The sequence below is a fragment of the Metopolophium dirhodum genome, chromosome 4 (assembly GCF_019925205.1).
Source record: "Metopolophium dirhodum isolate CAU chromosome 4, ASM1992520v1, whole genome shotgun sequence".
Taxonomy (NCBI): domain Eukaryota; kingdom Metazoa; phylum Arthropoda; class Insecta; order Hemiptera; family Aphididae; genus Metopolophium; species Metopolophium dirhodum.
In genome coordinates this window covers 36326892-36344843 of record NC_083563.1, presented here as the reverse complement: position 1 = coordinate 36344843, position 17952 = coordinate 36326892, and the positions used below count along the sequence as shown (strand labels likewise).

Genomic DNA, 17952 nt, shown 5'->3' with positions numbered 1-17952 from the left:
TTCGATTTAATATTCAGGAGTTGAATATGTTTCTGAAAATGTCAATAGATAAGAATTGAATATTTTGAACGTTATTATAATTAGCTATAACTATAATTATAACTTATGACTTTGTGAGAATTATTTAAAGACGCAATGAGCTGTTGAGGGGAGTAGTAGAAAAACATTATGCAGGGTACCCTTGTTGTTCACACGGTCAGTCAATTATTTAGTGGTGTTGGAAAAATGGTTGTCCGCCGTAAATTGCTGAAGATTACGAAACAGTAGGCGAATGGTGTCGGTGGAGGGTCGAAATCCGTGTGGAATCTGCGTGACGTGCGCGCGTCGGTCCGAAAATCCGTAAATAATAATGCGCGTGACGTGTCTGTGCAGCTGGAGCTGTTGCCGGAGATCCTGACCCGGTGCATAGCGCAGAACCAGCAGAACCTGCAGAACACCAGCAACCTGTCGTCGACGACGGAGTCCAGGCGCAACTTCCTGCACCCGGAATCGGCGGCCGCGGCGGCCACCGGCGGCCTGATGCAACCGTCCGTCTCGTCGCCGGCGGGCAGCATGACCGGCGTCGGCGGCAACCCGCTGATGTTCCCGTCGTCGTCGGGCGCCCCCGGCATGATGTTGGCCATGGGCAACGGGTCGACGGTCATGTCGCACTCGCGCAGTGTGCCGCCAACCGGTGCCGGCGGCGCGTCGCATTACCACTGGCCCACCAGTCCCATATTGCCGCCAATCAGCAGCCGGACGCCGCACTTGGTGCCCGAGCCCATCCAGCCGTCCAGCTGAGCCCACGCCCGACCGCCGCCCATCGGTAATTATTGTTATGCGTACTTACAACCATACAGACAGTCGATTATCACGTCGCGTCGGGTCAGACGTTTCTAGTCTGCAATTTTTTGTTTTCTTACCACTGAACGAACTGTTCAAAACCGTGTTTGCCGTAAATGCACAGGTATCATATGGTCGCCCAATAGCGGTTGACCAATAAACATATGGACATAATATCTATAGATAGGTATACCTACTACGGGCAATAGCAGTGGCCTGCGTGAAAAGCTATTTGCGAGGCGGCCGCCTCGTGCAAAAGTGGAGGTTGGTATCCCAATGCGATCCAGTCTCCGAGACCTATGCCGGGCTGCACGAACAATCGTTTATTGAATCGATAGTGAGCTAATGGCCCCTTAAACATGATTTAGTGGCCCATGATTGGTCCATAACATTTTATTTAACCATTGAATTAATTGATTTTTCATGCGACCCGGCAGACTAGTTGATAAATTATTACACTTGTATAATCACATACAACCTGCGTTCATGATTTGTGAAAAAATAAGTGTAAAATGTGAACAAGTTGGGTACTTGTTTAAAGTACTTATTCAAGGTAATTTCTTCATAGAAAACAAAGTTCATAGCCGTTATATAGGTATTATATTATAAACATATTTTTAATTTTAATTTTGTAATATTTTAACCTGTTTACAGACACATTAAACATTTATTACTAGTTAGGTAGGCTACTTTACTTAGTTATTTAATATTTTACTAATATTTTTATCTTATTTTCAATTTTTTATGAATAGTGATTTTTAATACGGTACATTGTTATTTTCATTGTTTTGGACTTACATAACATGTGATGATATTTTAATATTATAAAAACAATAGCATACCTACTAAAAACAATGTCAAAATGATAAGACTGAGCTGCGCTGCAACTTCTAAAAAACCAGCAATAGAAAAATATTTTTAAAAAAATGAACTCGTTATTTCTATAGTTCCCGAATCAAACGATTATATCATGACATTTTTATGCACTCGAGGCCGTGAATTATATTTCATGGCGAAGCATAACGGCGAGAAAGTAAAAAATTCGAATTTAACGCCGGAATCATATACCTGTTATAATAATAATTACCACCCCCGTCCACCGTTACCTACCCATATATTATCATATCATGATAATATGCATCCGTACGTATCTAGAATAGGTAGTTAGGTATATTATACTTTTCCCGGTACTATACACCGCCTTTGTCAAAGGCACATCGATTACCGCCGTCGCCTAAAAGTGTTTAATCTCGCCCCGCCGCGGCCGTGCATCGTAAAACGAGACCGTTCTCGCTATCGACCTTAGCTTCTGCTATCTCCGCGGCGCCTCCGGGTTTTACCGTAACGCCGCAATGGTACATAATATAAGTATAGGCAGGTAGGTATAGGTACGTAGGTACGTACGTACCACCTGCCTATAGACGCCTCGTCGCTCCATTGAGCTTTTCGCGAGAGAGGAACCGATAGCGTTTAACGGCGGGGGCACGCCGCGGAATCCGTTACACTCGGAAAGAGAGAAAAACCCAGTCTCAAAAATCAATAATTTTAATGCGCGAGTGGGGCGGCGGGAGTCGTGAACACGACCGAATTCGCGTCGCGCGTCTTTGCACCCTTTGCGGAGCACTATAATACGCCGCGCGAGTGTTCTGCAACGGTGGCCATAAAATGGTTATCATCCGGAATCGGCTCGAATTTAATAACACAGATGCACGCGCGCTTGCAATTAATTTCGGTCCGTCCGTCGCTATAAATCCATTATAATATGCACGTGTGTATACGCATTCTACACTGCAGTGCTTTTAAACGTGACAGTTTGCCATCGTTCGTAAGGATAAATGCGATTCCGATACATCCAATATTCCTAACCTATACATAAAATATCAAACATACAGAAACCAACTGCAGTACCAGCGGTGCTGCAGGCCGACCGCACAGAAAACGCATACTTTTTATTTTTTTTTTGTCGAATTACGCGTCATTACAGACATTTATCGACAGACGTATAATATGCAAGCGATAACCGCGGGGTTGAACCCATTCCATTTTGCCGACCTTCGAACGCGGATAAACTGTGTTTCAACCGAATTTTTTTTTTTTTTTTTTTGTTTTTAATACCCGATTATTAGTCATATAGGTGCGTATTACCAAAACATAATATCGCTTCGTTCGTATAGGTCACGCCGCACTGGTTGATTATTAATTATCTGAACCTATGTATAATATGCACTGCAATATTCCTGCATAAGTGCATAACCAAATGACTAGACACGGTGATAGGCATGGGACGCACCTATTCCTACCGATTACTGAAAATATGGTCTTTAAAACCACTATAATAATATATTCTAATTAATAATTTATTCTTAATATTGTACTGTCCGCCTGCCTACGACGCAGCACGTTGAATATCACAATTTCGTATACATATATATATATATATATAATAAGGTGCTTTTTCGAATAATTAAATAATCCGCCGTTATATTTACACCTGCGTCCTGCAACAAAGAAGCTCGGCGGAATTCGCTCCGTCTCCTTTATCATCATATATAGTCGCTTTTTCAAAACGCTATAAAACGAAACAAAAAACAGTCTTTGTACCTATATATCTCACCGAGCGCATAACAAGGTATGAACTTCTATTTTTTAATTGCTAATTAATTTTTCTTTTTTCAACCCGTCCTATTTAAAATGAAGGTAGATGCACGGTCTTGTTTACTTTTTAATTAGGTCTACCTATATTATTATTATACGGTCGAACGGTATCCACTCCACGCCGACCCTAGAAATGTCGGTTGTTAAGGCAAAGAGTATACCGTAGGTATATAGGGAGGAAAGTCTAACGACAGTCCAAACGAGACACCTTTAGTCCACATATATCTATTCGTTGGCAAATAAAAATAAAAATAATAGCTCAGAATTGTTTCACAGTCTTCGTACCTATAGGTACTAAAGGAAACAAATATACCTACTATAGTATATCTGCTTAATTCGTTTCTACTATCTATCCACTAATCTTAGGTAAGATATCATAATATATACCTATGTGGGTGGTGGTTCTAGCGCATTACATGCGGCCGGTATGTAGGTTAGGTTAGGTACCAGGTCAGCAAAACGACCAACCTAAGCGAACTAATTTACTTTCTTTTTTTTTTTGACAACTAATGCATTTTAAAAACAAGATTTCAAAATCATATATAATATAATATCTGCATTGTATACTTATGTAGTGCGTGCAATTACATGTCGTATACCTACCAGATATCCTGCAGATGTGAGTGAAGATTTATTTGTAAATGAGTATAATAAATAATGATTATAGGTACCTATACCTACCACGTAAAGAGCGTAATATATAGCGTAATATTTCGCATTTCTTATTTATTTCGTTTCTTTTTTTGATTTGAAATATGGAAAATAGTATAATCCGACAACAATAAGGACGAGAATAAAATGTTATTCGGATGGATATACGCTCTTACTTTTTATCATGCGCCTATATTATATAGCCTATATATACCTGCCTGCGTTCTATGGCGGAGCTTACAACCGTCTCGTTTTTTTTTTTTATCCGAGTGTCCTGAAAATAATCAAAAAAACAGGACAGTATAATGAGACGAAAAATAAAATACGAATAAAAACGTATGGTTACGTTAAGCTATATCGCTGTGCCGCACTAATAATTTTCAACGGCGCCGCGCCACGCCGCCGTTTTTCTCAGTTTTCGCGTCACGTACGTCACATGTATTATGACCAAATCATAAACTTTTCCTCTGGCATTCGACCAAACTCTATTTATCTCAATCTTCCAACGCCGTAGTCATACGCACACTATTATGGTGTATATTACATAATATCGCTAACCCGAAAATATTTTTACACTGTTCCACAAGATAGAAAATTGTGTTCACCATAATATAGCGTTTTCCGTTACACATGCCAAAACGCGGCTTAAAATCTAAGATACGATTTTCCCGATGTTCACTCCGGAGCGGAGTAAAAACTTATTTTCAATTTCATTTTCATTTTTTCGTCACATTATCACGCGATTTAATGGGCAATGTCTATGATAAAACGGTAGGTAGCCATGCTTAACGTACAACCGTAAAACGTTTATTTTCTTAGTAGGTTTTTGAAATGTTTTCATACCTACGTTTTGAAGCATGTCTTAGGTGGGTACGTCAAAACGACTTTTACCATACCATAACACTTTACATTTTTCAAAAATCTACTACCTACCAGTGGCGTGTCGGAGGTATTATTTTGATCCTTCGAAATTGTTGGTTGGTGGGTGTGGTCCCACTGCCACAAAATACCTATAGCCACCTAGGTGACTAGGTGCCTATATCGTAGAAATATCATGTCCGATTGGCGATTACACAAATCGCTACAAGTGTATACGCATATTTTGTAAACTCTTAATTCAATCTTTTTTGCTCGGCTGGAAATGCCGTTATAAACATCAAGGGTTTACCTTGTACACATTTTTTCTCCTCGCCAAAAGTGAGTTCAGCACGCCACTGCTACCTACTTGCTAGTAACTTTACGGAGGTCACATTAAACTCCGATTTTTGTATCAACTTTTAATAATTGCCAGAAAACTGTTAAGATATAATATGAGAGATTGTTTGTGACTTTGGACAAAAATCACAAACAAGCGACCTATAGCCACCGAATGCCGGATCCGCTCATTCAAAGGCACTCCAAATTATTTCCACTCTGCTAATAGGGTCATAGGGATGTAGTTGATTGCGTATACATAGATACCATACATCTCCGAGCTATTCTATAGATCTTGCTAGTCCTCTATAGTTTTTATTATTATAATTTATCATTGTTGACTTAATGTTTGTAATGTTTATCTTATTTTATTTTATTAGTTAATCTATTCATTAATATTGATGTCATGTTGAATTTTATCCCATAAACTCTATTTTGCTTATTATATTTATATATTTCAATATATACGACCCGCATAGCCCCCCCCCCCCACCCCCACCCACACGGTTTATACGCTGTTATGAACGTTAAAATAAATAATAATGTTAGTATTATATTATTATTATATGTTTAATAGTTTTCTACATGTAAAACATAAATTAGGTAACTATTAAACTTTCGGGTTTGGCTGAAAAAGGAGCGTTGCATACAATTTTGGTTGAAAACGATCATCAGCTATCCGACTGGGCGCATGTAAACTCCGCCATGAGAACCTTTTTTTTAGTGTAAACTCCGCCAGGAAAATAAAACAGGTAAAATTGGGTTCATGTAAACTCCGCCAGTGAAAAAAATCAAGTAACCTACACTATACAGATTATTATTAAACAAAAAATCATGATTGTATAATAATAATTATCCTTATTAAATAAGTATATGCCAAAAAATATAAAAAAACTTAAAAATGAAAATAATAATCGTTCAAAGAAATCATAGAAATTGCAATGACCAGTATTATGATAAAAATAATGATAGACAATTGTAATAACTAATAATCAAAAAATATGTAGGTATATTATATTGTTATGACATTATACGTAATATGTTATAACTTATAATATTTTGAACTGTGAACTAAAATTATGAGATACAATAAATTTGTAGATATTCAAACCATCGAGTCTAATATAAATCCATTCTTATAACTATTTAGTATTTACAGCTTCCTCTAACACAACAATTTTGAATATTTGAGTTTACTTAGTAGAGAAATATCATTTAGTTTTACACGAGGAAGGCCTTAATGCTGGCGGAGTTTCCATATACCCATTCCAGGTAAGAAAATAAAACTGGCGGAGTTTACGTTAGACTTTTTCATTACATTTTTATCTAACCGGTATTCTGGCGGAGTTTACGATAGGTAGATATGGCCCAAAATGATATTGCATGGGGGTAAGTATTGTGTAAACGGTTCACCACATGTGACGATAACACAAGGAAAAAAAAGAATAAAAATGATATGCTCATAATTATAGATACACTCATTTTTATTAATTGGCACCTGCTATAAGCTAACGTGTAAGTATATCGTACCTATATGATGAGCAGAAACAGGATGTAACAGGAAGACCTGACGAATGAAATGAAACTTTTCTTCTAATCAATATTTTTATAATTTGTTGGCACTAGGTTATAGGTACCGTATACGTACAATATAACATTTTTTATTTTGTTTTTTAATACCTACAAAAATAAAAATTTCAAATCTGTTTAAATTTATGTTGAAAATTTCAGAATAGCCAATTTTTAAATCTGGTTTCTAGAAAACTTTTGATTGAAAAACAATTATCTAGTCAAATGATTGATTTTTTATGATTTTTAGAATTTCAAATTTTTTTGAAGTACCTAATTCATTAATTTGAAAAGCAATAAGTTTTAAAAAAATATTTCAATTTTAACAAGTACCTATTTGAAAATGCACATAAAATATTTAAAAATAGGTTATACTTTTTTAATTTAAAACGTTTTTTTATGACTGGATCAACTTTGCCTACCAAAAATAATGAGATTTCCAAAAATTGTAAAAAGAATAAACTACATGACTTAAATAAATAGTTTTACAATCGACATTTTTTTAAAAATCAGATTTACAAATTGGCTATTTCAAATTTTTAAAAAAAATTTTAGATCAGATTTCAATTTTTTATTTTCAGGTATTGAAAAATAAAAAATGTTATAGGTACTATACGTGTAAAGAAAGCGTATGTAAATGAATAAAAAAAAAATTTTAAAACATTGATTGCAACAAAAGTTATTTCACTTATCAAGTATTCAAGTTACACACTTACACCCCGTAGATTATACGCGATACTTCGTACATTTTATCTACAACTTACTTCCGCTATTTGCCTATTTATATTAATATTTATAATTTATATAATTAAGTATGTTATCGTTACTCGGCCGACCACCCGACCCCGATGTACAAAAGATAATTATTTAATACCTACGTTTTTATATATTTCTAGGAACAAAAATATGTCAGCGTTCATTTTGAAATCAGCCGAACGACTGGAAAAACTATTCAAAATCGTCTACGTACAACTTATGTCGACGTTAATATAATGATATATTATTATTGTTAAAATTCTTAAGTAGAATTAATTAATGTTAAACACAAAAAAATACTTTGTTATTTCTACTAGAAATTAGTAAGAATTGCTCAGAATATACAAGTGGATTTTAAAATTACGCATAGGTCACGTTCAACGAGATATGTAGAATTGTATACGCCGAAACGGCTTTTATTTTGATTTTGATTTTTTTTAATATTGTTAAAATTTATAAATTTATAAAATTAAATATTAAAATGTAATTATATTATTAAATGTCTTTATAGGTAGGTATTTTATCGCTTTAGAATAATTGCGCGTAACGTACATTATTATATTTTTCTACGAAAATCGATTCTAAATAACCAATAAAATCTTTATAACAATATTAATTAATATTAATATTAAATATATAAATTAATAATTAAATAATCATTCATAAAATATATAATAATATATTCGGTAGAGCTTCTAAATGTTTTAAGAATTAACAATTTGGAATAAAATATAATTTGACTATACATAATAAATATATATATGGTGTCCAAGCGATAACTCTTGAATGAACGAATAAATTGCAAACATTTTATACACATTACAACAAATACAAAGTTTAAGGAACGTGCACCAAATCCCCATGGTTAACGTACATTTTATTTTTAAATAAATATTGTTTTAGATTACACCCAAGTTTCAAGCGAAATTACAATTATAGTTTATCTTTTTTTTTTTTTGTCGCCCGTTTCTTAATTTCTTTTTCTATTCGTTCTATAGTGTTCCGGTATAATTAGGTAAGTAAAAAAAAAATTAGCTCACAGAAATTGCATAGTATATACTATATAGGTACTTATGTACTCGTATATACACCACATTGTATAATGAGATACTTGCATTGACTATAATTTAATTGAAGTTAAAATGAAATTGAATCACTGTATTTAAAATTTCAACGAAATACATATCATAGTGTTTAATAGGTTTGAGCATAGATTATATTATTTTCTAATAAATCTCAACGACTCGCTGGCAATCCGATAAGTGATTTTACAATATTCGCAAGTTTTTATAAGGGTTCACGAAAACAAAAGGGGACATTTTGAATCAGGACCAAATCCGTAATTATAACTTAAATATTATATATATATTGCTATTATATTATTATAGTTTATTATTATTAAAATAATTTTAAATGTATTCAATGAGCGTTAAGTGTTAAATTTTGAGTAACATACTTACGTTAGGAACTATAAGCTTTATGATATTTCACGTTTTCTTAAAAAAAAAAAATAAATAAATAATAAAATATTGAAATTCATATTATATAGCTATGTTATATATAATATACCTATATAATATATACTTAAATTTATACCCCTGTTATTGTTTACATTTTCATTAACTTTTTTTTAAACTTATTTAGAAGTGCCTTGAGTTATCTTTAACTTTTACATTTCAATTTGTTATTATTAAAACAAGTATTATTATAATTTATTAATGCATTTAAATTTCATTTATTTGCTGTGTAAAAAGTATATTTTAAAACCCATGAAAGTTAAATGTGCCTTAATGTGCTTAGGCCAAATTAAGTTAATGAATTTTTTTTCTAAATATTATACGTAGAAGGCATTACAATTATTTAGTCATTTTTTTAATTTGAAAAGGGTTGAAAACAGTGCAATGTTTCACATCCATTTAAAAAATTTTAATTTTTATCAACCTACTATAATAGTTGTATAAACACCGATGACGACTCAATGTTCGCACTCCAGCAGCACGTCATAAGTATATTCAGATCGAGTAAAACAAACACAATTTATCAAATCAACTGTCACACAGTTGTCTTCTCAGTCACCACTAAAATAAACCTAATCTAAGATCTATAGAATAAAAATATTTTTAAAAAAAAACTTGAAGTATTATACTTTTTTCCACAAACTGTACGGAAAATAATATCGCTGCCAATTATCTTACAAAATAAATATTATGTAACAATTTAGTAATTTTATTTTCAAGTGAGTAATCCAATAGTAGGTATATATATTATATTAATACCCACCTATTACAATATTTTATTTGTATTTGTATAATAATAATTGTATCCTATTAAGTATTAACTCTTGTATCCATTACATTATGTTTATACTACTTACGGTCGTTACTTTTTCGATTTTTATGCTATGTTTATTAGTTGGACAAAATCAGCACAAATAGTTTTATTTTACTCATAATACCTAGCATACTATTATTCTAAATTATATCTACATATTAATATATATACCTATGAATATATTATATATGTATATTAAATGTATGTTTTCTAAAAATCCCTTTAAGAGATTATACATTAATTATGTTATAAATCATATAAATTGATGGTGCAAACTTAAAAAACAAAGTTTGTTATGTGTACTTTTTTTTTCAATTACTTAGAGAATAAAAAATTAAATACTTATAATAATGATGAAACAGTTCCGATTTTGTGTATTGTATCGTATATTTTTTTTGTACATGCGATGTAAATAAACTGTTGAGTAGTATGTAATTTTTTTTTCTTCATACCACAAATAATATCAAACGTGTTCAGTATTACTAACTATATTAGGAACTTATATTTTATAAACATTAAACTGAAAGTAATAGGTAATTACTAATTACTACAAACTATTAGAAATGCCAAATATAACGATAGGTATTTTATTAATATTAATGACATAAAACAATATTATACTTTATATAATTAGAATACAATTATGTAATCATTTCATCTTAATTTTAATAACATACAAGTACATCAACGATAAATATAGATTAAAATACATTTGTCTTGTTTTAAATTTATTGTATTAAGGAAGTACATTTAATTTAATCACTTAACATTAATTACCTAAAAGTCGTGTACAATTTAAAGTAAGTCTTTAAAAATAATTATAATAATAGTTCATTTTATTTTCAAGAACACCTAGTCAGTTGAAAATAAAATAACATAGTAGTGGGAAATCAGTTTAATATTCCACAAAAAAATGTTCAGAAAAGGTACATAAAAAATCCAAATTAAAAAATTATCTAAGTATAATATTATGAAATACAATTATTAATTAAGTAAATATAATTTTTAAACCAACTTTAAGAAATCAATAAAACAATTTACAAATTCTAAAATATATACATATATACTAATATTTAATAAGGTATTAAACAACTTTTAACATTTTGGAATACTTATTTTGTCAGTTTAAAAGATGAACACAATACACATGAATACAATTCATAAAGGATTTAAAACTCACTAGTGTGGTAACATTTTCAAGGTATCAATAAACATACTTAATAGTTTACTTACTAGGTATATATTAATAGCAGTGTTTATAAGACATGTAGTATGTATATGTGTTACTGAACATAAAAAAAAATATTATATTATAATACAGATGTAGATATACATATTTACAAATTTAAAACATATAAAATCATCAACACACAAGGTATGAATTAAGATGCTATCGTTGTTATTATTAAAATACATAAGATTATACTAAATAATTTTAAAATGTATGATCCAATCAATTTATTTTTTGCGAGTAGAGTTTAAATAACTTTTCTATTAAAGATTGCAAAACATTACAATCCTTTATTATATCTTCCATTATTTCTTCCAATAATTTTGTATCGAAGTAACCAAATAAACAATCAACCGACAGATCTTTAAAAGAAAGCTTATGAACATTAGATAATGTTATCTCAATACGAACCATCAATAGGCATTTCATGTTATGTATTACAAATTGAGCCTTATTATCTTTAAATGTAACACAATATAAATCGCTTACATAAGACATATTGTTCATTACTTTACTAATAAAGTCAACATCTTCTAATAAAGATTTTAATAATAGTTCTACATCTCTTGAAGTAAAACATATTTGCTTGTACACCTTTGGGTTGTATTTTGATAAGATCCAATTTATTCCAAATTTTACTATTTCATTTTTGGTAATGGTCTTTGCGGTAAATAATATATCCTCCACTTTAAGCAATGAATAGTTATTAGAAATATACGAATATGTTACTGTTAAAATTATATTACTATCCAATAAATTGAAAATCCATTCTCTGTTTGTGCACTTTTCAAGAGCTAATTTTTTTTCAGTAAATTGTTCATTCCATCTTGTTAAAAATTCTAAACATTCATTACACAAACTTTCTTTTATGGATTCTTTTTTAATCAATTCTACTTCAAGTTCATTACCAATTGCTAATTGTTCATTATCTAAGCTCATGTTAACAATATCATTTTTAATAGGACTTTGTTGTATTATATAATCCGTTTTTAAATCTTCTTCCATACTATTGTGAATATTAGGTTTAGACGTAAATGAAGAACAAGATAAAGGTACACAATCTCTATTGCTGTAACTTCTTTTTCGATTTACCAGACATGATTTTTCATTGTTTTGAAACGTTTCATCCAATTTTGTAGCTTTATCTACACTACAACTAGATGAATGATAATCTGAGTTTAAAATATGATTGGTCACTATATTATTGTCAGTTACTTTAATAGAGTCATTTTTATTTTTTTCTTCATTTTTTTTTTCACCTTCTTCAAAAATGTCATTATCTTTGACTAATTCATTTAAATTTGTTTTGCTTATTTCTAATTCATTAGGTGTCATAGCAAAATTGTCTTCATTTGTTTCTAACATATCGTCATGTACATTATGTTTATTAGGTTCTTCACCTTCTTTTGAAACAACTAAAAGTTCATTGTCACTTTTAAATTCATGTTCAATCGATATATCCATTGATATATCCATTTTACTAACATTTTCAAAATTCCCAGAGATAATATCATCAGTAGTTTCCAATTCATTTTTAATACATGGATCTTCAACAGGTAGTCTTGGTAATTGTGTCGCAACTATAGATTTTTTTGGTTTTTTCCTGAAAGGTGAATTAAAATTATCATCACTAATTATATCAAGCAATACAGATTGGTGTTTGATTTTTGGAATTAATTTTTCTTCATAATGGCTAGATACGTCTGATTGTAGTATAGACAGATTATTAACGGATACTGGAATCACAGGACTCGTTCCCTTTTCTGATGTTGGTTCATAACTTTCTTCAATGTCCGATGAATTATTCAAGATACTATTATCTAGAGATTCACTATGAGTAAATACTAAAGAAGCTGGACCAATTGATTTTCTAGAATATCTTTTTAGCTCATATTCTTCAACATTAACGGATGTATCTTCAATTTCAGCAGACTTAGATGAATTATATAAAGATGTTTCTTCTTTTTCAGTAGACTGAGTTGAATTATATAAAGATGTTTCACCTTTTTCAGCAGACTGAGTTGAATTATATATGGATGTTTCACCTTTTTCAGCAGACTGATTTGAACTATTTAAAAATGTTTCTTCTTTTTCAGCGGAATGAGTTGAATTGCACTCAGATGTGTCACATTTTCCCGCTAATTTAGTTGGATTATATACAGATGTATTTGGTACATCCTCAGTTTCAAGAGACTGAATTTGATTAAGAGTAGACATGGCAATTGATTGTAAAGAACACTTTTGCTGCTGGTTTTCTTCAAGTGTTTCAGATGCATCCAATACATAGTCATTAAAAACAAATGTAGGAGCAACAGATTTTCTAGAATATTTATTTTGATGATTTTCTTTGACTATTCCAGATGTATCTGATAAGTTTTCAGTTTCGAGAGACTGAGTTTGATTAAAAGCAGACATGGCAATTGATTGTAAAGAACACTCTTGCTGCTGGTTTTCTTCAAGTGTTTCAGATGTATCCAATACAACCTCATTAAAAACAGATGTAGGAGCAACAGATTTTCTAGAATATTTATTTTGATGATTTTCTTTGACTATTCCAGATGTATCTGATAAGTTTTCAGTTTCAAGAGACTGAGTTTGATTAAAAGCAGACATGGCAATTGATTGTAAAGAACAATCTTGCTGCTGGTTTTCTTCAAGTGTTTCAGATGTATCCAATACATCCTTATTAAAAACAGATGTAGGAGCAACAGATTTTCTAGAATATTTATTTTGATGATTTTCTTTGACTATTCCAGATGTATCTGATAAGTTTTCAGTTTCGAAAGACTGAGTTTGATTAAAAGCAGACATGGAAATTGATTGTAAAGAACACTTTTGCTGCTGGTTTTCTTCAAGTATTTCAGATGTATCCAATACATCCTCATTAAAAACAGATGTAGGAGCAACAGATTTTCTAGAATATTTATTTTGATGGTTTTCTTCGACTAATCCAGGTATATCTTCATTTTCATAGGCCTTGTCTTGAACAATTAATGGACATGTGTGAATCATTGTTTTTCTTGAATATTTTTTTGGTGGATGTTTCTCAACAACTATTGATTTATTTTTTTCGAGATATTGATTTTCATCTAACACAGAAGTATGACCATGTAATGTTTGTTGTAGAAGTTCTTCAACTTCAACATATTTATTTAAGTTATTTTCTGGAGACATATTTACAACAAATGATGAACCTGTAGGGAATATAGATATTCTAGATTCACTATTTTGATTAGTAATATCAATAACATTTGAGTAATTATCCAGCACACTTTTTTCAAGAATACTACTATCTTCTATTCCTACTGTCGTTGGTATTATTGAATGATTTTGTTCGTTCATAACTAATAGTGGGTCTTCAACATTTACATAACTAATATCAAATTCATTACCTTCTAATGTTGGATCAATATCCATTGAAACCATACTTGATGATAATTCTTCAATAAAAGCTTCTCTATTATCAGAATTGTTTAACACACTACCAATTGTTTGATGATTTACATTATTTTTTTCTAATTTTTCAGTTTGTACAATTTCTACTTCACAATTTTGTTTTTCTTGAAGTTCACAAGATATATCAGCTGATCCCATACTTATAGAATGTTGACTATATTCATAAACCAATTCACAATTATCTTCAAATGTTTGCCTATCAGGTAATTGTGTCAACTCCATACTCATACATTTATAATCATCATTAGACCAAATAGATTTTGAAGATTTAAGTGTCATATTTTGACCAGTTAATTCCATATTACTTGATTGAGTATTATAGAATAGGTTAGATTTAGCATTAGCACAGGTGAAATCCATACAACTAGAACTTGAACTTACATTTGAAGGATTTTTAATAAGCACATCAGATAATGGTGTTGAAGGTTTGAGACCTAATTGACTAACCGGTTCATCATCACTTTCATCATCTAGTGTTTCAGACATTTCAGTAGAACTCAAGGAAGTACAGCTATTATCCCCCGTTAAAATTTGGCCTACTTTTAGTGCTTCTGTGAATTCCATACTATTCTCCGAATAATCTGAACTGTAACTAATATGCTCAGAACCATTATTATCAATAGTATAAATGGTATCTGACAATATTTTACCTGATAGTGCTTCGGTCATTTCCATATTATCATTTGGACTTTCATACTCAATAATAATACGGCCATTATCTTCTAAATTGGTACAATTAGTTGATTCAATGCTAATTTGAGCATCAGATTTCTCAAACTTTCCTGATAATTTAGGTTTTTCTGCATTTGAAGAATCAGATAACATTGAAATTTGCTCATCAAACATAGGAGCTTGATGTACAGTTAAAGATGTAGCACCTGTGTTGTACATTTTTATTTTATTCATTCCCGAAAAACTTACTTTTCTTTTGGCCAATGTTGCAGTATTTTCATCGGCATCTTGATCAACCGATTCAATTTCTTTTAGAGGTGCCCGCACTTTGGGTGGCTTCAGTATTGAGCTAACAGACTGGCGGCTAGCCATCTACAAAAACAATATATTTTATTAATAATAATTGTAATACCTAATAAAAACTACAGCAAAGCATCAATATAAAACGATTAATAAAAATTAAACATGTTAGGTACATAATTAAAAAATGGATTCCTATTCATTCAGGGATAAAATCTGACACAAATGGTTGAATAAAATGTCAGCAGACGATTAGAATATAACATACAATATGCAGACAATGCAACTGCCAACTACTCTATCCAACGACCAAAACCATTCACCGCCACAACTGTCTTACGTCTCGTAATGTGAAGAGAGAAACACCAAACGATATATGCGCAAAAATGACCCATTCTCTCGTAGGACAGAGTATAGATTATTTTCTTAGTGGTTAAGAGGACATCGCATTCACATTTATTCAATTCCCAGGTTGTCACAATTATTTATTTATTTATGAAGTACAGGCTTATACTCAATAATCTAAAGAAGCTAAAATATGATGGACATTTAAGTTAGTATGTTAAAATACTACTTACAGCAAACTAAATTAGATTGAGATATCTTCATAAACAAATTTCATGATATTAATACAAATACAATTTAAAGGTTTGTTTCCTCGTTTGTTTCTTAAATAATTAATCGAATATAGATATAAGAATATGGATACTATATTATTGGAGCCCACCCCTCTCCCCCCCACTTACAAATATTTCTTAATTTAACTTCGAACTAACTACCAAATTATGTTAAGTGAAATTATTTTTTGTTAAAACAACCAACTGGGTGCTTATATGTTATACAAATGATATTTCTATGTCAACTGAGGTTATAGAAGCTTATTTCATTTAAACTATACAATAATGTTACGCATTAATATTTGATGCAGTACTATTATAAATGTTATTGATGTTTTCCATATCACTTTGGTAAAACTACAATTCCAGACTCTGGTATCGTATAATTGGGGCAAAATCATCTCTTTTCTGTTATTGCATCAAAATAATGCACCATCACATTTTTTTAGTTATCATTTAGATACCTTCCATCAATTATTTTCTTAACATTTTCAAAAAAATCATCCAAGTTTGAAGAATATAAGTTATTATTAAGTATTGTTTTATTTTTTATAAAAAGTCTGCTACTTGAGTGGTTTATATGCCGTATTTGTTTTGAACATGCAAAAAAAGTAATAGATAGTTTTATGAAAATGTTGCAAGTGAAAAAAAAATTGCGAATTGTATTATAATTAAATTTAATGTTGAATCATAATTCAGAATTCAATATCTTCAATGTTATTTTTAGTTTTTTATTAAGTATTATTAATATGTGTATATGTAATAATAAGTTTGGGAAATGTAGAACATGTTATACCAACATTTTAATGTAGGTATACTGATAAATTATCTAAGTTTGACATAAGTTGAATAAGTAAAATAAAGGATTAAACCATCATTAATCACTATCTAAAAAAAGGTGATTAATTTTTTGATAACATAATATTATGAATAGTTATAATACCCTCCCAATCCTGGACAGTTAAAAATGTTCTAAAAACGTATGCAACTGTCGGCATGTAAATTATACCTACCAATGTTTCAATTTACAAGACGTGTGGACAGTGTGGTGATCAGTATTCGGTGTATCTACTGCCTAGAACATAGTTGAAAGCCTCGAGGGTCAATGGCGATTGGCGGGCAACATTTACAAAATGTATTCCGTGAGGCATTACAATAAAATATTAAAATATGGTAGGGGGCAGTAACGGGAATTAGTGTACAACAAATGCAAATATTGTTAAAAGCGATTTATTACACACAGCACGTTACATAATATTATTACAATTTGAAACGGCTACTTACTGGGATTTTAGTAACAGTACAATCAGTAGACGCGATCGGAGGACCGGTCCAGGTCCAAAACTTTTAGGATGGGCCCAAGTGTCATACAAAACGACGGGTACTAATAATTAGACGCGAGTACAATGTGCACCTACATTGAACTGTAGTACACAAAATACATAGGTTTGAGAGTTTAACACGTTCAAATGGATTTCCAATTCCGATTTCCGGATTTTTTTCGACTTCCGATGGCGATAGCGAGTAACAAGACGCGACGAATGACGATAGTACGAATGCACGATGCCTTGTTGACACGGACCTCATAAACGAACTTATTATGAAATCAAAACCGAAAACAAATAACAATAACAACGAGCGCGCACGATACCGTTAAATTGCGCCTTTTTCGAATACCGATAGTCGCCAGAGTGCCAG

General features: G+C 31.2%; 2 protein-coding genes across 5 annotated transcripts in view; one reads left to right on the top strand and one right to left on the bottom strand.

The window, feature by feature from the left end:
• Positions 1-10512, top strand: part of LOC132942492 (small conductance calcium-activated potassium channel protein 2) — a 190392-nt gene extending 179880 nt beyond the window's left edge. For 3 of the 4 annotated variants that reach the window (XM_061010916.1, XM_061010913.1, XM_061010914.1), the window contains 2 exons: positions 373-805; positions 7788-10512. In XM_061010916.1, the coding sequence (XP_060866899.1) occupies positions 373-780 (408 nt within the window). In that variant the 3' untranslated portion in view covers positions 781-805; positions 7788-10512. Of the gene's footprint in view, positions 1-372; positions 807-7787 lie in introns of those variants that run through there. The other variant, XM_061010915.1, reaches the window with a different exon arrangement.
• A 541-nt stretch (positions 10513-11053) lies between these two features.
• LOC132942491 (putative leucine-rich repeat-containing protein DDB_G0290503) lies at positions 11054-17927 on the bottom strand. Its single transcript, XM_061010912.1, has 2 exons — positions 17539-17927; positions 11054-15709 (listed from the first exon to the last, which is right to left on the bottom strand). Exon 2 carries the CDS (start codon positions 15707-15709, stop codon positions 11432-11434), a length of 4278 nt encoding a protein of 1425 aa, XP_060866895.1. The 5' UTR covers positions 17539-17927; the 3' UTR covers positions 11054-11431.
• Positions 17928-17952: the final 25 nt, after the last annotated feature.